Source organism: Oncorhynchus mykiss, chromosome 13, assembly GCF_013265735.2.
Source record: "Oncorhynchus mykiss isolate Arlee chromosome 13, USDA_OmykA_1.1, whole genome shotgun sequence".
NCBI lineage: Eukaryota > Metazoa > Chordata > Actinopteri > Salmoniformes > Salmonidae > Oncorhynchus > Oncorhynchus mykiss.
In genome coordinates this window covers 43,992,249-44,016,572 of record NC_048577.1, presented here as the reverse complement: position 1 = coordinate 44,016,572, position 24,324 = coordinate 43,992,249, and the positions used below count along the sequence as shown (strand labels likewise).

Sequence of the window (24,324 nt, the reverse complement as noted above, 5' to 3'; positions counted from 1 at the left end):
CTGATGTGGCAAGGAAATGCATAATGTGAGTGTTGTCACTGACACACAAGGAACTGGCAAACATATTTTCAGTGGATGGTGGGATGAATATAAGACACATTAGGTATGTCACCAATGGCTGGTATGACAAATGTTCTAAATAATTTCAATGAGTAAGTCAAGGTACTTGAATGCTAATGCTCTAACCTGATCATTAGACTTGAGCTAAAATCATATACTCACCACAATACTGTATTAAAGTAACTGTCCAGTGTTTCCATATTTCTATTAAATATGTCCTATAGGGTAATTAATTACAATATAAGTGAAATAGTTTTACTTCCAATTTATTTTAAGTATTTTCAAAAGCAGCTTTTCTGTGTTGGAATGACATCACGCTCTGAGGAAATACAAGCATTTTTGAAACGGTCTGTTTGAGTTAGGTTTTATTTAAGCATAGGATGAGTCAATGTTATTTGGGTATGAGTTAACAGAATATTAACTTCTAAAAGTTAGATTTTCAATGGACAGTTACTTAAGGTTAATGTTGAAAAGTAGATAGGCCGTGAAATGGTCAATTCACAGAAGCTTGCGACTCCGTAAGGTTCTGTTTCAAGAGGGAGGGATCCTTAGATCAAATCAAATTTTATTTGTCACATACACATGGTTAGCAGATGTTAATGCGAGTGTAGCGAAATCCTTGTGCTTCTAGTTCCGACAATGCGGTAATAACCAACGAGTAATCTAACCTAACAATTTCACAACTACCTTATACACACAAGTGTAAAGGAATGAAGTATATGTACATAAAAATATATGAATGAGTGATGGTACAGAACGGCATAGGCAAGATGCAGTAGATGGTATCGAGTACAGTATATACATGAGATGAGTAATGTAGGGTATGTAAACAAATAAAAGTGGCATTGTTTAAAGTGGCTAGTGATACATGTATTACATCAAGATGGCAAGATGCAGTAGATGGTGTAGAGTACAGTATGTACATACGAGATGGGTAATGTAGTGCTGCTGCGCCTTCTTCACCACACTGTCTGTGTGGGTGGACCAATTCAGTTTGTCCGTGATGTGTACGCCGAGGAACTGAAAACTTACTACCCTCTCCACTACTGTCCCATCGATGTGGGTAGGGGGGGGTGCTCCCTCTGCTGTTTCCTGAAGTCCACAATCATCTCCTTTGTTTTGTTGACCTTGAGTGTGAGGTTATTTTCCTGACACCACACTCTGAGGGGCCTCACCTCCCCCCTGTAGGCCGTCTCGTCGTTGTTGGTAATCAAGCCTACCACTGTAGTTTGTCTGCAAACTTGATGACTGAGTTGGAGGCGTGCATGGCCACGCAGTCGTGGGTGAACAGGGAGTACAGGAGAGGGCTCAGAATGCACCCTTGTGGGGCCCCAGTGTTGAGGATCAGCGGGGTGGAGATGTTGTTACCTACCCTCACCACCTGGGGGCGGCCCGTCAGGAAGTCCAGTACCCAGTTGCACAGGGCGGGGTCAAGACCCAGGGTCTCGAGCTTGATGACGAGTTTGGAGGGTACTATGGTGTTAAATGCTGAGCTGTAGTCGATGAACAGCATTCTCACATAGGTATTCCACTTGTCCAGATGGGTTAGGGCAGTGTGCAGTGTGGTTGCGATTGCATCGTTTGTGGACCTATTGAGGCGGTAAGCAAATTGGAGTGGGTCTAGGGTGCCAGGTAGGGTGGAGGTGATATGGTCCTTGACTAGTCTCTCAAAGCACTTCATGATGACGGAAGTGAGTGCTACGGGGCGGTAGTCATTTAGCTCAGTTACCTTAGCTTTCTTGGGAACAGGAACATTGGTGGCCATCTTGAAGCATGTGGGAACAGCAGACTGGGATAAGGATTGATTGAATATGTCTGTAAACACACCAGCCAGCTGGTCTGCGCATTCTCTGGGAACGTGGCTGGGGATGCCGTCTGGGCCTGCAGCCTTGCGAGGGTTAACACGTTTAATGTTTTACTCACGTTGGCTGCAGTGAAGGAGAGTCCGCAGGTTTTGGTAGCGGGCTGTGTCAGTGGCACTGTACTGTCCTCAAAGCGAGCAAAGAAGTTGTTTAGTCTGTCTGGGAGCAAGACATCCTGGTCAGCGACGGGGCTGGTTTTCTTTTTGTAATCCATGATGGACAGTAGACCCTGTGTCACGACTCCCACCGAAGGTGGCTCCTCTTCCTGTTCGGGCGGCGCTCGGCAGTCGCCGATCCCTTTTCCCTTTTCTGTAGGTTTTGTCATATTGGTTACACCTGTTTCTTGTTTAGGTTTTAGTTGGGCTATTTAAGCCGGTGATGTCCGCCTGCTTTTGTGCGGGCTTATTTCCTCTGTTCGTGTTTGTGATTGTGCGATTTTCGTGTTTTTCTCCGGACTGGTTGGGTCCTGTTTTTCGGCCGGTCTTTGTTATGCACCTGGTGTTTTGGCGTGGCCGTTTTCCTGCGCCGGAATAAAAAGCAATTGTCCTTTACCCTCTGTTCCCTGCGCCTGACTCCGCACCCACTACTCATAGAAGTGCGTTACAGAAGCCCGCACCACCATGGAGACAGCAGGACAGCGGCCACCCTCCTTCCATCTATGGAGGAGCGCATCCTCCATCAAACGGCAATCGTATCGAGGGGTACCGGAGGAGGCTCCTCCTGCGCCAGCTGTGGTCAGAGAGGACACACTTCCGACCGGTGCTGGAGGAGCTCGTCTGGGAGTCGACAGGGCAGGCAGAACACTTCTCGGTCACCCCAGGTGAGTCAGCACCAAACTCACCCAGAGCTCCCTGTTGGTCACATGTTTGTATTCATTTATTTTTCTCCCTCTCTCCAGCATAAGGCGCTAGTCGATTCAGGCACAGCTGGGAACTTTAAGGATCGCAGACTCGCCCGTAAGCTGGGGATCCGCTGGTGCTGATAGATCTACCCTTCCTCGTGCACTCCTTAGATAGTCGACCGTTAGGGTCAGGGCTGGTCAGGGAGGCCACGGTTCCACTGGACATGTTAACGCAGGGGGATCATAGGGAGCAGTTTAGTCTCTTCCTTATCGATTCACCTGCATTTCCAGTGGTGCTGGGGATTCTCTGGCTGGCTAGTCACAATCCCAGGATTTCATGGAAACATGGGGCTCTCCAGGGGTGGTCAGAGGAGTGTTCAGGGAGGTGTATAGGAGTTTCCATCGGTGCCACGTCGGTGGAGAGTCCAGACCAGGTTTCCACTGTGCGCATTCCCTGAGAGTATGCCGATTTGGCTATCGCCTTCTGTAAGAAGACAAGCCGGTGATGTCCGCCTGCTTTTGTGCGGGCTTATTTCCTCTGTTCGTGTTTGTGCGATATTCTTGTTTTTCTCCAGACTGGTTGGGTCCTGTTTTTTGGCCGGTCTTTGTTATGCGCCTGGTGTTTTGGCGTGACCGTTTTCCTGCGCTGGAATAAAAAACAATTGTTCTTTACCCTCTGTTCCCTGCGCCTGACTCCGCACCCACTACTCATAGAAGTGCGTTACACCCTGCCACATACCTCTTGAGTCTGAGCCGTTGAATTGCGACTCTACTTTGTCTATATACTGAGGCTTAGCTTGTTTGTTTGCCTTGCGGAGGGAATAGCTACACTGTTTGTATTTGGTCATGTTTCCGGTCACCTTGCCCTGATTAAAAGCAGTGGTTCGAGCTTTCAGTTTCGCACGAATGCTGCCATCAATCCACAGTTTCTGGTTTGGGAATGTTTTAATTGACGCTGTGGGTACGACATCACCGATGCACTTGCTAATAAATGTTAGATTTAATTCAACAGGCATTGTTTCAACTGGTAGGATTATCATCGAAGGCGGTGAAATGAAAAATCTAAATGAATCTTGTTATTATACGTTTATTCCAATTTACCTCCTCCAAATTCCTCCATCACTGTCACTCTTGGGTATTTTTAAAACTCAACTCAGATTCCTGCATGATTGTGGAAGTCTACTTTTCATTAGAGGCTGTCATGGGAAGATTTAGGTCAAAGTCTGAGCAAATTTCTAAGCAAGAGAAACATTCCGACTGAGGAATTATCCTCTGTCTGCAAAACAATGACTTCAATGGAACTGAAGTATGTTAATTAAATCTAACATCCAAATCCATAGATATATTCTTTCTCTGCTTCCATAACATTCACGTCTCCAAAAGCCCACTTTAATATACAGTGATGCCACAGGTAAAAATTGTGATAGAAGAATGTGCTTACGCCTGTGTTTACAGTGCCTTGCGAAAGTATTCGGCCCCCTTGAACTTTGCGACCTTTTGCCACATTTCAGGCTTCAAACATAAAGATATAAAACTGTATTTTTTTGTGAAGAATCAACAACAAGTGGGACACAATCATGAAGTGGAACGACATTTATTGGATATTTCAAACTATTTTAACAAATCAAAAACTGAAAAATTGGGCGTGCAAAATGATTCAGCCCCTTTACTTTCAGTGCAGCAAACTCTCTCCAGAAGTTCAGTGAGGATCTCTGAATGATCCAATGTTGACCTAAATGACTAATGATGATAAATACAATCCACCTGTGTGTAATCAAGTCTCCGTATAAATGCACCTGCACTGTGATAGTCTCAGAGGTCCGTTAAAAGCGCAGAGAGCATCATGAAGAACAAGGAACACACCAGGCAGGTCCGAGATACTGTTGTGAAGAAGTTTAAAGCCGGATTTGGATACAAAAAGATTTCCCAAGCTTTAAACATCCCAAGGAGCACTGTGCAAGCGATAATATTGAAATGGAAGGAGTATCAGACCACTGCAAATCTACCAAGACCTGGCCGTCCCTCTAAACTTTCAGCTCATACGAGGAGAAGACTGATCAGAGATGCAGCCAAGAGGCCCATGATCACTCTGGATGAACTGCAGAGATCTACAGCTGAGGTGGGAGACTCTGTCCATAGGACAACAATCAGTCGTATATTGCACAAATCTGGCCTTTATGGAAGAGTGGCAAGAAGAAAGCCATTTCTTAAAGATATCCATAAAAAAGTGTTGTTTAAAGTTTGCCACAAGCCACCTGGGAGACACACCAAACATGTGGAAGAAGGTGCTCTGGTCAGATGAAACCAAAATTGAACTTTTTGGCAACAATGCAAAACGTTATGTTTGGCGTAAAAGCAACACAGCTGAACACACCATCCCCACTGTCAAACATGGTGGTGGCAGCATCATGGTTTGGGCCTGCTTTTCTTCAGCAGGGACAGGAAAGATGGTTAAAATTGATGGGTAGATGGATGGAGCCAAATACAGGACCATTCTGGAAGAAAACCTGATGGGAGTCTGCAAAAGACCTGAGACTGGGACGGAGATTTGTCTTCCGACAAAACAATGATCCAAAACATAAAGCAAAATCTACAATGGAATGGTTCAAAAATAAACATATCCAGGTGTTAGAATGGCCAAGTCAAAGTCCAGACCTGAATCCAATCGAGAATCTGTGGAAAGAACTGAAAACTGCTGTTCACAAATGCTCTCCATCCAACCTCACTGAGCTCGAGCTGTTTTGCAAGGAGGAATGGGAAAAAAATCAGTCTCTCGATGTGCAAAACTGATAGAGACATACCCCAAGCGACTTACAGCTGTAATCGCAGCTAAAGGTGGCGCTACAAAGTATTAACTTAAGGGGGCTGAATAATTTTGCACGCCCAATTTTTCAGTTTTTGATTTGTTAAAAAAGTTTGAAATATCCAATAAATGTCGTTCCACTTCATGATTGTGTCCCACTTGTTGTTGATTCTTCACAAAAAAATACAGTTTTATATCTTTATGTTTGAAGCATGAAATGTGGCAAAAGGTCGCAAAGTTCAAGGGGGCCGAATACTTTCGCAAGGCACTGTATGTAGCTGTAACATTGCTGTGACACTCCCTCGGGTGGGCCTTCTACTCCACAGGGAAGTGAGCTCCTTGCCTCTGAAACCTGCCTCACTCCCACCTGTTTGCCTCAGCACATCCCCTCCCTCACTGTTTATAACCAACCTGCAGCCACCGAGAAGCACTGGAAGAGAACGAGAGAGTTTGTGTGTAGAAGAGAGAAAAACGCAGTACAGGTCACTCTCCGAGGACACAGGTAAATTAGCCACATTCGCTCTCCATCACCCCAGTGAAGGTAAGGCCCAGTCTCATCGAAACCTGTTGTACCACTCCACTGTAGGGTATACTATTGTAAATGAGAATAACAAGGGTTGACTCATCTGGTTGTTGAAAATGCTCCATAGAGTAGTAATTTTATGTAGCGTTTTATATTCTCCTGTAGTCAGGTGCACTGACAAAAATTAATTATTTGTTCCTCTCCGGAGACCTTGACTCAAGACTGTAATTATTCCTCTCTATAACCAGGTTTCAATCCAACTGTTTTAGGCGAGTTAAGTAGATGTCGGATAAAAAAAATTAACAGGCCAAATGGCAACATAAAATGTTTCGGTAAACTTTCAAAATGTTGACAAAACAAAATACACTAGACAAGATGAGACCTTTTTGTGTCGGTAAAATAAATTATGCGATTAATGTAGGTGGAAACGCTTTTATGCGCAAATATTGATATAATAACCATCATATCGAAGGAAATTTGGGAGTCACGCGATGACTTGTAGTCCCCCCACTACGATTTGTCGGGAAAGCATGAACTGTATTAGGTTACAGATTAAATCAATTATGAATTTAACAGGGTGGTGATAGTGAAAGGTGTTGAGCTTGATGCGCCTTCCCAACAAATATCGAGGGTCTTATTATGGTGACATGATAATCGATGCTTTGCTGCCGTTACATTTTTTTACATTTTAAATCTCGCTCTTTTGTCCATAATAATCTCATGCGTACGCTTTAGCACGTGCCAATACCAGAGTGGACACATTTACTATAGAGCTCCACAATGGAGGCGTCATAATACCCATAAAAGCTAGGAAAATGGTTCCAATCACTTTTCCACCATTCATTTTTCCCCATAGGGGATTTTTAGAAACACTTGTTTCATGCTGTGGTACTTTATGTAGCCCAAGGCACTTTTTAGTGAGATAACCACCAGTAGAATTGAACATGGGATGGAAACCGATTTAACTGCAACGTATATGTTTATGTGCACTACGTTGCACGCATAGCCTTTTATCTGCAGCAAGCCAATTTGATGGATTCACATCTCTGCTGGGAAAATGTGCATAGTTTTTAAACACATTTTAGGATATTTGAATGAAAATCTGTCACCAATTGGATGGAAACATAGCTCATGACATCCTTTTAGATTTGTCCAGTGTTTAGAGTTTTAGCACGCTCAGCTCAGACAGAGAGTCTGACAAAGGGTTGTCTCTGTGAGTGAATTACTGTGTATATTCTTTCTGACAATTATTTAGATTTGTCCTTGTGGAATGGAATATTTTCATGTATTACCATTAAGCCCAAAATCCCATAACTCAAAGCACTACCCTAGGGCTCATGAGGAAACCCACCTTCAACAATGTAATCCTTCATACATTTCAAACATTCCCATTTTGGAGTAGACTACATGTTAGGAATTGTCATTGAACCATATTAGGTCAACTGTTACACGGGATGACAGCTGACTAAGATAAAGCTTTGATAAATATTATGTCTTTCCTTTCTTTCCTCTAGTCGTTAATTGGCATGTTCGTCAACAGGGGTTTGCTATCTTGATCATCATTCCAGGAAATGTTTGTCACCAGGTCACTGGCTTCCTTGTGGATTAATTCATTATCCCGCTCTTCATGACTGAATACCACATTACTCCTAACATGAAATCAACAAAGCTATGCCACTCACTGTGTCATATTATTCAGCAGATTAGAGAATACTTTCCTGAAATTCACCTGATCATTGTATCGATTGATTTCGTTTTTAGGTTACTCTTGTCTAAATTATGTTCTTTACATTGGGATTGTGGGTTATTTAGCTGCTTTGTGTTTATTGCATTTTCATTTTCAAAGCATGTAAAGTCTTAAGCTACTGTATATTATACTCACATTCGTGTTGCATTTGCCTTTAAATAAGGGTAAATAACAGTGTCAATTTATTTTTCAAAACATGAAAGGACCAATATTATGTGTCGACTCATTACAATACAGTGCCCTGAGGTTGTAATTCACTGTCTAGCTCAAAATGGCAGTCCTCAACATTTCTGTTGGTGTCTTTGTACTGTGTGTTGATGGCTCCTGGCTGGGATGTTTTGTTAGTCATTTGCATGTGACTGGTTGTTTTACATCACTAGGCTAACTATGGACTCCGCTGTTGCCTATGGCTTTGTGAAGGCAGAGGATGAGTGGCCACTTGCAGGAAAAACTCCATGAATGAAATAGGGAAAACCAATTCAGGATATGTTACTATGGCCCCTTCATATGACTAACCTGATGCTCATGGCTAAACATTGACACAGTGATAAACATCCTGACGTTTAGCATCCGTCTCTCAGTACTTGTACTGTATGCCGATGCCATTTCACTTTCTAAGTACTCTATCTGGGACTGTATAAGATAAACACACTATTATGGATACTTTAATCAGAAAATCAGAAAGAAAATGACATACATGTCAATCAGAAACTCCTTGACATAGTTCACTGTCACACTACTGGTGCTACTGTTCTGTTATTGCTGTTATTAAGAGTACAGTACAAACTAGCTGTCGTTTAGTCACTCAATCACTGTTGCCATCGTATGGGGTCATATGCAGTCAGACACACTAGGGACAGACAGTCCTAAACACACATAGTGATAAAGGGCACCACATGGGGTCATAAAACAGAGCAGGATGAGATGATCCACAGATGGTTTAACTAGCAAAACGGGACAGGACATTAACCTGCTGTGTGTGTGTGTGTGTGTGTGTGTGTGTGTGTGTGTGTGTGTGTGTGTGTGTGTGTGTGTGTGTGTGTGTGTGTGTGTAATGGGCTCCTGTGTTTTAATAGGCCCCTGATTGACACTGAGGGCGAGGAAGATAAAGTTCCTAACAATTTCCTTGTACAGCCTGGACAGGTGATGGACACTGTTCTCTTCTGAATAGCAGACCATGCTGAACATTTTGATAGTTTTCTTGTAATTAGATGTCTTTTGCATTGAACATTTAGTGGCCCCAGGTGGAAGAGGGCTTTCAGACATCAAGTGAATTACTGTGTATACTCTTTCTGACAATTAGGCTTTGGGACTGGCCTGCCTCTTGTAAAAAAAATATTCTGTTTAGGGGCCAATTCATTTGTTTAGGGGCCCATTTAAATGAAAATACAGTGGGACATGCTGCCTAGTCGTTGCCTTTGGACTTTCCTTAAATCTAAAGCAAAGGCTCACTTAACTCTTGTTGGTGTTGGGAAAGTGGACTGTACAGTAAATGTCATATGACAGTAGTAAAATTTAAAAAAGCAAGGGCGCTCTTGACTGTTCAAGGACGAAATGGTGATAGGGAGGATAAATTAAGTGGCTGGTGTTTTCCCCCACTCTTACTGTAGATGACAAAGGGCTGGTTTCCTGCTAACAAGTCAAGAGACAGCAAACAGCATCAGGGATTGTGAAGAACTGATAATCTGTCACCTAATTAGCCAGACATAACAACTCAATGCAAATGGCACGGAACAAATCTGTGCTAAAGTAGCAAATAAATGCTTTGTCTTTGTTGTTTGACAGAATATATATTTGCTTCCTTAGTGACTGATTGTATCCACAAAACCATAACTGTCACCTTCCAATATCATTCAATATGACTCAAATGTTTTTTTCAGGAGGTGTAGAAAGGTTCCTGGTGTAAGTTTGCAAAATAAGATTGACCAAAACCCTCAACATACAATTTCCAAAATGTCATTGATAAATAACATAAGAAGTCCATCATTTAGCCGTTATGTTAAGATAGTACTTCCCAAATGAATTAAAGAGAACCTTTGGTCATTATGCTTCCTACTCTAGACAGTAGGCTAAAGACATAGGCAGTAGATTTAGTTCAGACTTTTGACCTCTGATCTCATCTTAATGATTCAGAAGTCTCATAGAATAACTAAACATTATAATCATTACCATAGATGATTATTCATAATAATGTTCCCTTTCTCACCCTTTTACTCTTCTTTTCTTCCAGGTAGAATAATTCATCAAGAATGGGTTGCTTCGGATTTCTGAAAGTCTTGATGTTTGTCTTTAATGGCATCATCTTTGTAAGTTGGAGATGTTTTCATCTTTTTGAGTAAATTATTGATGATAATAGCAACAGAGTTCAGTTATGCTTCACAATAATGAATCTGAAGGCAATCAGATCACTCCTTATCGATCCTCATCACTTACCACTCCTTATCCTTATTCTGTGTCCCAGAAAAATCAAATCTAATTTGCAATGTGAAAAAGTTCTGAGAACATGGAACAAAAGGACAGACATTTGTTGTGGTTTTACTACTTTTTACGACCCAGACATGTAATTTTGGACCAGATAAATAAGATTAGGCACAGAGTAGAATAGTGTGATGTGCTGCAAGGTAAATGCAGCATGAATGTCAGAGAATGTGACGGAGCTATTAAATAAATAAATAAATAAATATTTAATTTTACTGGAAAATACCTATGTAGACATAAAAAAATGATGAAAAGAGAACTGTAGAACGTATTCATACCTCTTGACTTTTTCCACATTTTGTTGTTACAGCCCGAATTCCAAATGGATTAAATCAAATAAAAAATCTCACCCATCGACACACAATACCCCATAATAACAAACTGACAACATGCTTTTAGAAATTTGACAATTTAGTGAAAATGAAATACAGAAATATCTAATTTACGTACACTACCATTCACAAGTTTGGGATCACTTAGAAATGTCCTTGTTATTGACATAAAAACACCTTTGTCCATTTAAAATAACATCAAATTGATCAGAAATACAGTGTAGACGTTGTAAATGACTATTGTAGCTGGAAACGGCAGATTTTTAATGGAATATCTATATAGGCGTACAGAGGCCCATTATCAGCAACCATCCTTCCTGTGTTCCAATGGCACGTTGTGTTAGCTAATCCAAGTTTATAATTTTAAAAGGCGAATTGATCATTAGAAAACCCTTTTGCAGAGCTGAAAACTGTTCTGCTTTAAAGAAGCAATCAACTGGCTTTCTTTAGACTAGTTGAGTATCTGGAGCATCAGCATTTGTGGGTTTGATTACAGGCTCAAAATGGCCAGAAACAAAGCACTTTCGTCTGAAAGTTGTCCGTTTATTCTTGTTCTGAAAAATAAAGGCTATTCCGTGCGAGAAATTGCCAAGAAACTTGTACAAAGATGTGTACTACTCCCTTTACAGAAGAAAGTGCTTTGTTTCTGGCCATTTTTTCGAACCCACATATGCTGATGCTCCGGATAGTCTAAAGAAGGCCAGTTGTATTGCTCCTTTAATCAGAACAACAGTTTTCAGCTGTGCTAACATAATTGCCAAAGGGTTTTCTAATGAACAATTAGCCTTTTAAAATTATGAACTTGGATTAGCTAACACAATGTGAAATCATGTCAGCGATTCTCCCGTTAACACAGGTGTGAGTGTTGACGAGGACAAGGCTGGAGATCACTCTGTCATGCTGATTGAGTTCGAATAACAGACTGGAAGCTTCAAAAGGAGGGTGGTGCTTGGAATCATTGTTCTTCCTCTGTCAATCATGGTTACCTGCAAGGAAACACGTGCCGTCATCATTGCTTTGCACAAAAAGGGCTTCACAGGCAAGGATATTGCTGTCAGTAAGATTGCACCTAAATCAACCATTTATCGGATCATCAAGAACTTCAAGGAGAGTGGTTCCATTGTTGTGAAGAAGGCTTCAGGGCGCCCAAGAAAGTCCAGCAAGCGCCAGGACCATCTCCTAAAGTTGATTCAGCTGCGGGATCGGGGCACCACCAGTATAGAGCTTGCTCAGGAATGGCAGCAGGCAGGTGTGAGTGCATTTGAACGCACAGTGAGGCAAAGACTTTTGGAGGATGGCCTGGTGTCAAGAAGGGCAGCAAAGAAGCAACTTCTCTCCAGGAAAAACATCAGGGACGGACTGATATTCTGCAAAAGGTACAGGGATTGGACTGCTGGAAACTGGGGTAAAGTCATTTTCTCTGATGAATCCCCTTTCCGATTGTTTGGGGCATCCGGAAAAAAGCTTGCCCGGAGAAGACAAGGTGAGTGCTACCATCAGTCCTGTGTCATGCCAACAGTAAAGCATCCTGAGAACATTCATGTGTGGGGTTGCTTCTCAGCCAAGGGAGTGGGCTCACTCACAATTTTGCCTAAGAACACAGCCATGAATAAAGAATTGTACCAACACATCCTCCGAGAGCAACTTCTCCCAACCATCCAGGAACAGTTTGGTGACGAACAATGCCTTTTCCAGCATGATGGAGCCAGGAAACTCCCCAGACCTTAATCCCATTGAGAACTTGTGGTCAATCCTCAAGAGGCGGGTGGACAAACAAAAATCCACAAATTCTGACAAACTCCAAGCATTGATTATGCAAGAATGGGCTGCCATCAGTCAGGATGTGGCCCAGAAGTTAATTGACAGCATGCCAGGGCGGATTGCAGAGGTCTTGAAAAAGAAGGGTCAACACTGCAAATATTGACTCTTTGCATTAACTTCATGTAATTGTCAATAAAATACTTTGACACTTATGAAATGCTTGTAATTATACTTCAGTATTCCATAGTAACATCTGACAAAAAATATCTTAAGACCCTGAAGCAGCAAACTTTGTGAAACTTAATATTTGTGTCATTCTCAAAACTTTGAAAAATGACTGTAGGAAGAAACACAGTTGTCTATGTAAGGTCCCACAGTTAACAGTATATGTCAGAGCATAAACCTTACCATGAAGTCCAAGGAACTCTCCGAGATAGACTTGTGATGATGCATCTATCTGGGGAAGGGTATAAAACAATTTCAAGACTGGTGAAAGTTTCCAAGTGCACAGTATGGGACTACTCAGACTCTGCCTAGAGCTGGCCGTCCAACCAAAATGAACAACCGGGCAAGGACCTTGGTCAGGGAGGTGACCAAGAACCCAATGACCACTCTGACAGAACTACAGTGTTCCTTGGCTGACAACCTGCCAGAGGGATAAGTCTCTACAGCACTTCACCAATCTGGGCTTTATGGGAGAGTGGCCGAACAGAAGCCACTCCTGAGAAAAAGGCACATGACAGCACACCTGGAGTGAAAAACTCTGAGATCATTAAAAGATTCTGTGGTCTGATGAGACAATAATGTATTTATTTGGCCTGAATGCAAAGCGCTATGTCTGGAGAAAGCCAGGCACAGCTCATCACCCATCTAACACCATCTCTACCGTGAAGCATGGTGGTGGCAGCATTATGCTATGAGGATGCTTTTCAGCGGCAGGGACTGGGAGACTGGTAAGGATAGATGGAACAATGAATGGAGCCTAATACAGGCAAATCCTTAATGAGAACCTGCTTCAGATGTGCAAACGACCTTAGACTGGGGTGATGATTTACGTTCCAACAGGACCATGACCCCAAGCATACACCCAAAGCAACGCTGCGTTGAATATGAAGAATAGAATATTCTTATATAATATAAGTCCTAATGTGGCCCAGCCAAAGCATTGACTCAAGTGTGTGAATACTTACGTACAGTAAATGGGATTTCTGTATGTAGATGGGTGAGGGGAAAAATCAATTTAATCCATTTAGAATTCAGGCTGTAACAAAACCAAATGTGGAATAAGTCAAGGGGCATGAATACTTTCAGAAGGCACTATATGTGCATGTTAGGTAAGACACAAAGGGACGCAGTTGATGTGGTCTTCATTGACTTAATGGAAACCACCCAACAATGCTATGCTCTCTTCCCCCAGTTGGCAGGCGCTGCCATCCTGGGCGTGGGGATCTGGGTGAAGGTGGACAGCGGCTCGATCCTGGGGTTCCTCAAGGGTATAAAAGACGCTCCGGCGGAGATGAACCAGATCCTAAATGTGGGCTACCTGTTGATTGCTGTGGGGGCCGTGCTGCTGATCGTAGGTTTCCTGGGCTGCTGTGGCGCCATGAAGGAGAGCAGGTGTATGCTGCTCATGGTAGGTTACCTAAAACATGAGCTATTTGTTATATGTGCTATGTTATCACCAATGTGATTGACAATGACTCAGTCAACAAGCTTGATTATCAAGCTACTCATTTCTCCTTTCAGAACTTTCTACAGTAGAGTAGGTAGCTACCCTGGTAAATGCAACAATTTCATATAAGGAAATCAGTCAATTGAAATCAATTCGTTAGGCCCTAATATATGGATTTCACATGACTGGGAATACAGATATGCATCTGTTGGATACCTAAAAAAAAAGGCGTGGATCAGAAAACCAGTCAGTATCTGGTATGTCCACCATTTGCCTTATGCAGGGCGACAACTACTTCGCATATAATTTTTTTCTCCCCAATTTTGTGATATCCAATTCCTGTGATATGCAATTAGTGTACGGATTCGGGAGAGGCAAAGGTCGAGAGCCACGTGTCCTCCAAAACACGACCCGTCTCGCTTAACCCGGAGGCCAGCCGCACCAATGTGTCGGAGGAAACACTTTACAGCTGTCGACTGAAGTCAGCGTGCATGCACCCGGCCACCACAAGAAGTTGCTAGAGCACGATGGGACAAGGACATCCTAGCCAGCCAAACCCTCCCCTAACCCGGGCGACGCTGGGTCAATTGTGCACCGTTTCATTGGTCTCCCAGTCGCGGCTGGCTGCGACACAGCCCGGGACACGAACCCGGATCTGTAGTGAAGCCTCTAGCACTGCGATGCAGTGCCTTAGACTGCTGCGCCACTCGGGAGGCCCTTCCTTCGCATAGAGTTGATCAGGCTGTGGAATGATGTCCCACTCCTCTTAAATGGCTGTGCAAAGTTGCTGGATAGTGGCGAGAACTGGATCAAGCTGTCGTACATGCCTATCCAGAGCATCCCAAACGTGCTTAATGGTTGACATGTCTGGTGAGTATGCAGACCATGGAAGAACTGGGACATTTTCAGCTTCCAGGATTTTTGTACAGATCCTTGCGACATGGGGCTGTGCATTATTATGCTAAAACATTAGGTGATGGCGGCAGATGAATGGCACAACAATGGGCCTCAGGATCTCGTTACGGTATCTCTGTGCATTCAAATTTCCATCGATAAAACGCAATTGTGTTTGTTGTCCGTAGCTATGCCGGCCCATACCATAACCCCACTGCAACCGTGGGGCACTCTGTTCACAACGTTGACATCAGCAAATCGCTTGCCCACATGACGCCATCTGCCCGGTACAGTTGAAACCGGGATTCAACCATGAAGAGCATACTTCTCCAGCATGCCAGTGGGCATTAAAGAGGAGCATTTGCCCACTGAAGTTGGTTATGATGCCAAACTGCAGTCGGGTCAAGACCCTGGTGAGGACGACGAGCATGCAGACGAGCTTCCCTGAGACAGTTTCTGACAGTTTGTGCAGAAATTCTTTGGTTGTGCAAACCCACAGTTTCATCAGCTGTCTGGGTGGCTGGTCTTAGACAATCCCGCAGGTGAAGAAGCCAGATGTGAAGATCCTGGGCTGGTGTGGTTACACGTGGTCTGCGGTTGTGAGGCCGTTTGGACCTGCTCCCAAATCCTGTAAAACAACGTTGGAGGCGCCTTATGGTAGAGAAATGAACATTACATTCTCTGGCAACAGCTCTGGTGGACATTCCTGCAGTCAACATGCCAATTGCATGTTCCCTCAACTTGAGACATCTGTGGCATTGTGTTGTGTGACAACTGCACATTTTAGAGTGGCTTTTTATTGTCCACAGCACAAGGTGCACCTGTGTAATGATCATGCTGTTTAATCAGCTTCTTGATATGCCACACCTGTCAGGTGGATGGATTATCTTGGCAAAGGAGAAATGCTTACTAACAGGGATGTAAACAAATTTCTGCACAAAATTTGAGAGAAATAAGCTTTTGTACATATGGAACATTTCTGGGATCTTTTTTATTTCAGGACCAAAACTTTACATGTTGTGTTTTATATTTTTGTTCAGTATAAATGAAATGTGTGTAAATGCACTGTAATCCGTTTTCTCAGTTCAACCACTCAATCTCTCTTTCTTATTGTCTCCTTTTCCTCTTTTTCTAGTTCTTTGTGATTGTGTTGGTGGTGTTCATTGCAGAGGTGGCTGGAGCAGTGGTTATCCTGGTGTTTAAACCCTTGGTAAGCGTACATTAGGTTAATTCGCTCTCCTCATATTGCTAAAGGGGGTTACAGACTGTCTGTGGAGAATTTGATGAAAAGACTACACTCTTAGAAAAGAAGGTGCTATCTAGAATCTAAAAGGGTTCTTTGGCTGTCCCTGTAGGAGAACCCTTTGAAGAACCCCTTTTGGTTCAAGTTAGAACTCTTTTGGGTTTCATGAAAACCTTTTCCACAGAGGGTTCAACATAGAACCCTTTTGGGTTCTACCTGGAACAAAAATAGTTATCCTATGGGGACAGCCGAAGAACCCTTTTGGAACCCTTTTTTCTAAGAGTGTGTGATTTGTGTTATGTCTTTCAGGCAGGTCAGTTGATTGAGAAACTGGGAACCAAAGTGGTTCAGAACATTAGGAAGGACTATGGAGAAAATTCAGACGTCACCGCTCTCTGGAATGCTACTATGGATACGGTACTTTACAATATCCTGCCGGCCTGTTTTCATACCTTGGAAATAAGATGTTAGGCCTGCAAATAATGTCTCAAATAACATTACGTCATTTATGTTTGCTTGTGTATTAGACATCTTATTTAGTTTTTCAACAGAACTGTTCTAATGAGATCTGTCTCTGTGTCCACTCTAGCTAAAGTGCTGTGGATTCTACAACTATACAGACTTCACTGACTCTCCATTTGAAAAATACACCCATCTCTATCCTCAACAGTGCTGCCACAGTGCTGATTTCAGCTCTTGTGATGATACAAGTGCTGTATGTTAAGTTCATGTTTTAAGTATCCCTATATTTCTGTTATTACGGTGATATCACTGTTATTAGTACGCCTGCACAGTAGTATAACTGTTGATGGAACTGGCCTGAGTGTAATGGTGACGATATACGGTGAAGTAAACCTTGTTAAACTGGAACCTAGTCGTTGTATCATTTTGAGTTAACACTGTAGTCAGTGCGGGTCCAAATCTGGTATGAGCTCTGAACTCATCACCTCAACAAGTTAATCACACTCCATCCATACTCAAACTCATCAATGGAAGGCCCGTTTGAGAATGTAACACACTTTACAGTTGGACACCCAGTGGCCTCACCTGTCTAAATAACTGTATTACATTTGTGTGTCCCCACAGACAATCATCGGCTGCTTCCCAAAGCTTATGCAACTGATTGATAAAAACACTATTGTCATTGTGGCAGTGGCATTGGGGATCGCTGCCCTTGAGGTACTGTTGACTCCTTCCCTCGCTCTGTCTATTTCAAGTCACATTCTCTTTTGTTTTGAAATAGCACAAATGTACATTTTGATGCAAATTCAACAAAAATAATGTGATGTTGTGTTCAGTTTCATACAGTGGGCTTTGTTTAAAAGTTTAGCATAACCACAGCATTTATTTACTGTTCCTGTTTTCCTAGATATTGGCGATGGTTGTCTCCATGACTTTGTACTGCATAATAGGCTCAAAGAGTGACTGACTGAAAACCAATGGAGGGAGGGCCATAGAAACACCTGCCTGGATGGCATCTCTGGACACTCCTTAGGACAACTACAGGGATGGATGCATAAGAATCTCTGAAATCACCAAGACTGAAGAGAAATCTAAGGAAGCTTTGTGATAAGGAGAGGCGCCACACCACTGAGCCCGTTTAAATTAAATCCTGTACGAGATTATTGGATATGGGAAATGTCTATTTGTATTGAAATCTTTTATTGTATTGTATACATAGTTCACCTGAAAATGATGCAGTCTTACATTTAGATTGCAGCAATACATTGCGTCCTATGTCCATTCCACTCTGCACAGTATCATCAAGGTTTTTATTAAAATAACAATATCAATTCACTGTCAGGAAATATATATGTGCCACTTTTTATTAATTGATTTTCTACAGATGCTACATGCTCTGGAGAATGAATAAAAAGGTTGCAACTTGCAACGCTCTGAAAATAAGTTTTACTGATTTATTGCATTGTAACTATTGTATAATGGCAATGTTTTTAAAATACGTTTAACTCACGTTTTGGTATCAAAGGCACACATCTTTTCTAGTCCAAGTTCTCTCTAAAATAGTTCAATCTGTGTGGTGTCTATCTGCTGTTGGAAATTCTGTCTTTAGTGTCTTCAGAAAGGACGCAAAACGGAGATTCACCACAGAACAGAGTTACTAAACCCAGAGGCGCAACATCGCGAGACTTCCGGGATCGCTTGCGAAACAGACAACCGACCAGGCCGTGGTTTGTGGTTTAAAAAGTTAATGAGATAAATGAAATATAAAGGCACAACGTAGATTCGAGGCCATGACTTAAGTAGTTGAACATGTTATTACTCCAACCTCGTGAAAGTGACAAACTGACACGTTTTCATTTTCGTCAAAAAACTAAGGAGTGCATTTGATTTTGACGGCCTGCACATGCGCATTTCGGTGCGAGACGACCGTTAGAGCCGATGACGTTTTCTATGCATGAGTTTAGCTCGCAAGGTCGCCGTGACATGAATTCATCCTATTTCTTTAGACTTGAGAAATTTCACTCTAAAAATAACACTATCCATAAGCTAAACATTGATGCTGTTATTACAGATGACCAAAAATTAATCGCTAAATACTGTAGCAATTTTTACAGAAAATTGTATTGCTCTACATACTGTCAGGAATCCACAGATATGTTTTTTAACTCACTGAATAATGTTCACTCTATCAGGTATATAAAATCTAAACAGTGTGATGAACCCATCAAAGTTGAAGAGATTATAGAGTCTATCAAACATCTAAAGAACAATAAATCACCAGGTGTTGATGGAATTACATCAGAATTTTACAAATTATTTTCTGAACAAGTAGCTCCCTTCCTATTTGAAGTCTTTTTAGAGAGTATTAAAAACAAAGTTCTCCCTCCTACAATGAGTCAGGGGTTAATAACACTGATACCTAAACCTAAAAAATAAGTGCTGCTCATCGATAACTGGCGTCCATTTTGTCTTCTTAATAATGACTATAAGATATTAGCCTTACTACTTGCAAAAATAATTTAAGAAGTCCTGGATGCAATCATTGATGAAACACAGTCTGGCTTCATGAGGAACAGACATATTTCTAACAATGTCAGACTAGTATTAGACGTACTTGACTACTCAGACCTAATAACTGAGGATAGCTTCATATTATTTTTAGATTTTTATAAAGCATTTGACACAGTAGAGCATCAGTTTCTCTTCCACTCCCTTGAGAGACTTGGCTTTGGGGATTTTTTCTGTAAGGCTATTAAGACTCTCTATGCAAATGGTAACAGCTCTATCAAATTGAAATATGGCACCTCACCTAGATTTGAGTTAAAGAGAGGAATTAGGCAAGGTTGTCCTATCTCTCCGTACCTGTTTTTATTAATCACCCAACTTCTTGCAAATTCTTTAAATAATAGTCCTGTACAAGGTATTTCCATAGCTGGTAAAGAAATTATTATAAGCCAGCTGGCTGACGATACTACACTTTTTCTGAAAGACGCTAACCAAATTCCCATATCGATCAATGTGATACAATCCTTTTCCAAAGCGTCTGGTCTATCTTAACATTAATAAATGTGAACTCATGCCTGTCAGATTGTGTGACACCTTCATATTATGGTATTCCAGTAAAAGAAGAACTTACATATTTAGGCATAACCATTACAAAGGATCAGAAGTCTAGAGGCTTACTAAATTTTAACCCTCTTATTAAAAAAACCCAGAAGAAACTAAATCAATGGCTACAGAGGGACTTATCTTTAAAAGGTAGAGTCCTAATAACCAAGGCTGAAGGTATCTCTAGACTAACATATGGTGCTCTATCTTTATATCTTGACCGTAAAATAAGCAAGGAGATAGACCAGATGCTTTTCAACTTTCTTTGGAGAAACCGTACCCATTACATTAGGAAAACTGTTGTAATGAACACTTATGAGAATGGTGGACTGAATTTTCTGGACTTTACTACTTTAAATAATAATTTTAAGATCAATTGGATAAAACAATTCCTAAGAAGACCCACTTCTATCTGGAATTGTATTCCTCATCATGTCTTCTCTACTTTTGGTGGCCTTAACTTCATGTTGTTTTGCAATTATAATATTGACAAGGTTCCAGGGAAACTTTCTGCTTTTCATCAGCAGGTTTTCATCCAGAAAAAGTTTAGTGACGAACAATGCCTTTTCCAGCATGATGGAGCACCTTGCCATAAGGCAAAAGTGATAACTAAGTGGCTCGGGGAACAAAACATTGATATTTTGGGTCCATGGCCAGGAATCTCGCCAGACCTTAATCCCATTGAGAACTTGTGGTCAATCCTCAAGAGGCGGGTGGACAAACAAAAACCCACAAATTCTGACAAACTCCAAGCATTGATTATGCAAGAATGGGCTGCCATCAGTCAGGATGTGACCCAGATGTTAATTGACAGCATGCCAGGGCGAATTGCAGAGGTCTTGAAAAAGAAGGGTCAACACTGCAAATATTGACTCTTTGCATCAACTTCATGTAATTGTCAATAAAAGCCTTTGACACTTATGAAATGCTTGTAATTATACTTCAGTATTCCATAGTAACATCTGACAAAAATATCTAAAGACACTGAAGCAGCAAACTTTGTGGAAATTAATATTTGTCATTCTCAAAACTTTTGGCCACAACTGTACTCAAAGCATGCGTGGACCAACTGTCACGTGTCTTCACTGACATTTTCAACCTCTCCCTGACCGAGTCTGTAATACCTACATGTTTCAAGCAGACCACCATAGTCCCTGTGCCCAAGGAAGCGAAGGTAACCTGCCTAAATGATTTCCGCCCCGTGGCACTCACGTCGGTAGCCATGAAGTGCTTTGAGTGGCTGGTCATGACTCACATCAACAGCATCCTCCCTGACACCCTAGACCCACTCCAATTCGCATACCGCCCCAACAGATCCACAAATGATGCAATCTCAATCGTACTCCACACTGCCCTTTCCCACCTGGACTAAAGGAACATCTATGTGAGAAGGCTGTTCATTAACTACAGCTCAGCGTTCAACACCATAGTGCCCACGAAGCTCATCACTAAGCTTAGGACTCTGGGACGAAACGCCTCCCTCTGCAACTGGATCCTGGACTTCCTGACTGGCCGCCCCCAGGTGGTAAGAGTAGGCAACAACACGTCTGCCACGCCGATCCTTAACACTGGGGCCCCTCAGGAGTGTGGACTTACAGGAGTCCCCTCCTGTATTCCCTGTTCATCCACGACTGCGTGGCCAAACACGACTCCAATGCCATCATTAAGTTTGCTGAGGACACAGCAGTGGTAGGCCTGATCACCGACAACGATGAGACGGCCTATAGGGAGGAGGTCAGAGAACTGGCAGTGTGGTGCATGACAACAACCTCTCCCTCAATGTGAGCAAGACAAAGGAGCTGATCATGGACTACAGGAAAAGGCCCCCATTAACATCGACGGGGCTGTAGTGGAGCGGGTCAAGAGTTTCATGTTCCTTGGTGTCTACATCACCAACAAACTATCATGGTCCAAACACACCAAGACAGTCGTGAAGAGGGCACGACAAAACTGTATCCCTCTCAGGAGATCACAAAGATTTGTCATGGGTCCCCAGATCCTCAAAGGGTTCTGCATCTGCACCATCGAGAGCATCCTGACCGGTTGCATCACCGCCTGGTATGGCAACTGCTCGGCATCTGACTGTAAGGCTCTACAGAGGATTGTGAGAACGGCCCAGTCATCACTGGGGCCAAGCTCCCTGCCATCCAGGACCTGTATACTAGGCGGTGTCAGAGGAAAGCCCATAAAATTGTCAGACTCCAATCACCTGTTTCCTCTGCTACTGCGTGGCAAGCGGTACTGGAGCGCCAAGTCTAGGACCAGAAGACTCCTCAAAAGCTTCTACCCCCAAGCCATAAGACTGCTGAACAATTAATAAAATCGCCACCGGACAATTTACATTGACCCCCCCCTCCCTTTTGGACACTGCTGCTACTCGCTGTTTATTATCTATGCATAGTCACTTCACCCCCACCTACATGTACAAATTACCTCAACTAACCTGTACCCCCGCACAATGACTAGGTACCGGTGCCCCCTGTATATAGCCTCGTTATTGCTATTCTTATTGTGTTACTTTTTATTATTACTTTTTATTTTAGTCTACTTTGTAAATATTTTCTTAACTCTTCTTGAACTGCACTGTTGGTTAAGGGCATGTAAGTAAGCATTTCATGGTGAAGTTTACACTTGTATTCGGCGAATGTGACAAATAAAATTTGATTTGATTTTGATTTGACCTCTGAAAAATGTCAAAAGTAATTGAGGATAGAAGTTGAGGAGAGGAACCGTGTGGGAAAAAAAGTGCTGGTACGAAGTGACTCTTTCTCCTCTAGCTCGTCATCATACAGATGACGTTAACAGAGAAGGAATCTTAAAATACATGTGTAAAGTGGTAAAAATACATTTAGGTAAAAAGATTAGTAATGTATCATTTTAAAATCTGTGCATGCTTTTCTCTTCTGAGTATACAGCTGATTCAAAGGGGGAGTGGCAGATTTCAAAACACTTTGCAGACGATGCACTTCAGTATCCTTTGCCAAACAAAGTAATTGACGATGGGAGCAAACTCCTCTGTTCGCTTACTAACGAATTTCAACTGTCCTTAGCCACTTATCGGTTTCCGGGTCACGGAGGAAAGGAGGAAGACTTTTTCCCAATTGAGAATCTCCCTATGAGTTACACTGCTCCCTCAAGGTCTTCTGGAGAACTTTAACCTCTCTCAGACCCAAGGACTATTGCTAAAAATAACTGCACTTTTTAAAGCATAGTAATGCTTTTTCTACAGTAGCTCACCATTAGGCCATAGAGTATTCTTAGTTTGAGAGCTATCTATTCTATAGCAATTGGTTGCTGAATAGATAATGTTGCTTGGCTTCAAGTCATTGTTTTCCTGTCCTCTCCTCTTTGCAATTATTCTCCATGAGCCTTGCCATGGTTTTGTTTGTGAAGTTGGGGCTCATGAGGCATCCATGGTGAAGCCAAAGGGTCCATCCACACCTGGAGGACACCAACAACCCCCACAGGCAACAATAAAGTTCTGCTAAACAATAAAAGTTAGTGTGTTTTCCTTAGATGAAATCATATCTGTTATTTTAGTTATATTAAAAGTTGAATACATTATTTTTTAAAGCGATGTACTTTGTTTTCTCTGGGAAGGGGAAACCTAGTCAGTTGTACAACTGAATTTTAATTTTAGTGCTCACAAGTATGACAACAGTGCCCTCATGTGAAATTATTAATTAGTGAAGTGTAGAGCGAAGACCCATTTTAGGTGACTTGATATGCAATAGCAGCTTCTATTTAAAAAAAATAGCTGATTGATGTAGATCTATTTTTTGCTTTTATAAAACTTTTTATTTATTTTTTTACATCTATACATCTGCCACTATTGTTCGTAATGTGTAGAATATGTCTTATTCAAAAAGTGACACTTGAAGGCAACATCTAAAATCCCTGTGTTTACAGGACCGTGTCCACATCACAGTGGATTTTGTGTATGACTTTGGCTTCCTCATGCTTGATCAATCTTTAATGGAAGGAGAACAACAACATGTACTGTACTAAACATAATGTACTAAACAGGCAAACATCAGAGTTAGACATTACAGTTAGTGTTCACCATAAAGTTGAATAATAGTGTAACCTTGCCGGTTGAGCTTTAGATTCATTCCTAACTGAATTAAAAGGGTGTTCAGTCCACATTATTGTACAATAATTCTTCAGTGATCAAATGGAAAGAAATGGGGGTGTTTATAACAGCTGGTTATAGAGTACCACCGTGTGAGTTATAATACCCATAAAACGGGCAAATGGTTACAATTGTTTTTCCACATTAAATGTTTTCCATAGGGGATTTTAGAAACACTTCAAATAAGGGCTGTGTTTCGTGAAGGCCTACCCTGGCGTGACATTTTGATAACTGTAAATCTCTCTAGGACAAGGTAACTTTTATCAATAACCTTGCATGTATTTACCTCCCAAAAATGAAACGCTAATAAACTGCTAATGTGGCTGTCATAAAGTACTACAAATGCAATGATCTGGATGAGAAGGTAAGAAATGAGTGGTGGAATAACGACTGGAACCATTTCCCT

General features: G+C 42.0%; 1 protein-coding gene across 2 annotated transcripts; it reads left to right on the top strand.

Moving 5' to 3' along the window:
* The first annotated feature begins 5,893 nt into the window (after window positions 1-5,893).
* On the top strand, window positions 5,894-18,121 carry tspan35 (tetraspanin 35). 2 transcript variants are annotated; one of them, XM_021559460.2, is made up of 8 exons: window positions 5,894-6,068; window positions 10,067-10,142; window positions 13,825-14,040; window positions 16,109-16,183; window positions 16,526-16,633; window positions 16,806-16,931; window positions 17,303-17,395; window positions 17,586-18,121. In XM_021559460.2, exons 2-8 carry the CDS (start codon window positions 10,086-10,088, stop codon window positions 17,643-17,645), a joined length of 735 nt encoding a protein of 244 aa, XP_021415135.2. In that variant the 5' UTR covers window positions 5,894-6,068; window positions 10,067-10,085; the 3' UTR covers window positions 17,646-18,121. The 2 variants fall into 2 exon arrangements, with proteins under 2 accessions (XP_021415135.2, XP_021415134.2); XM_021559459.2 differs by having other exon boundaries at window positions 5,895-6,107.
* The last annotated feature ends 6,203 nt before the right edge of the window (window positions 18,122-24,324 follow it).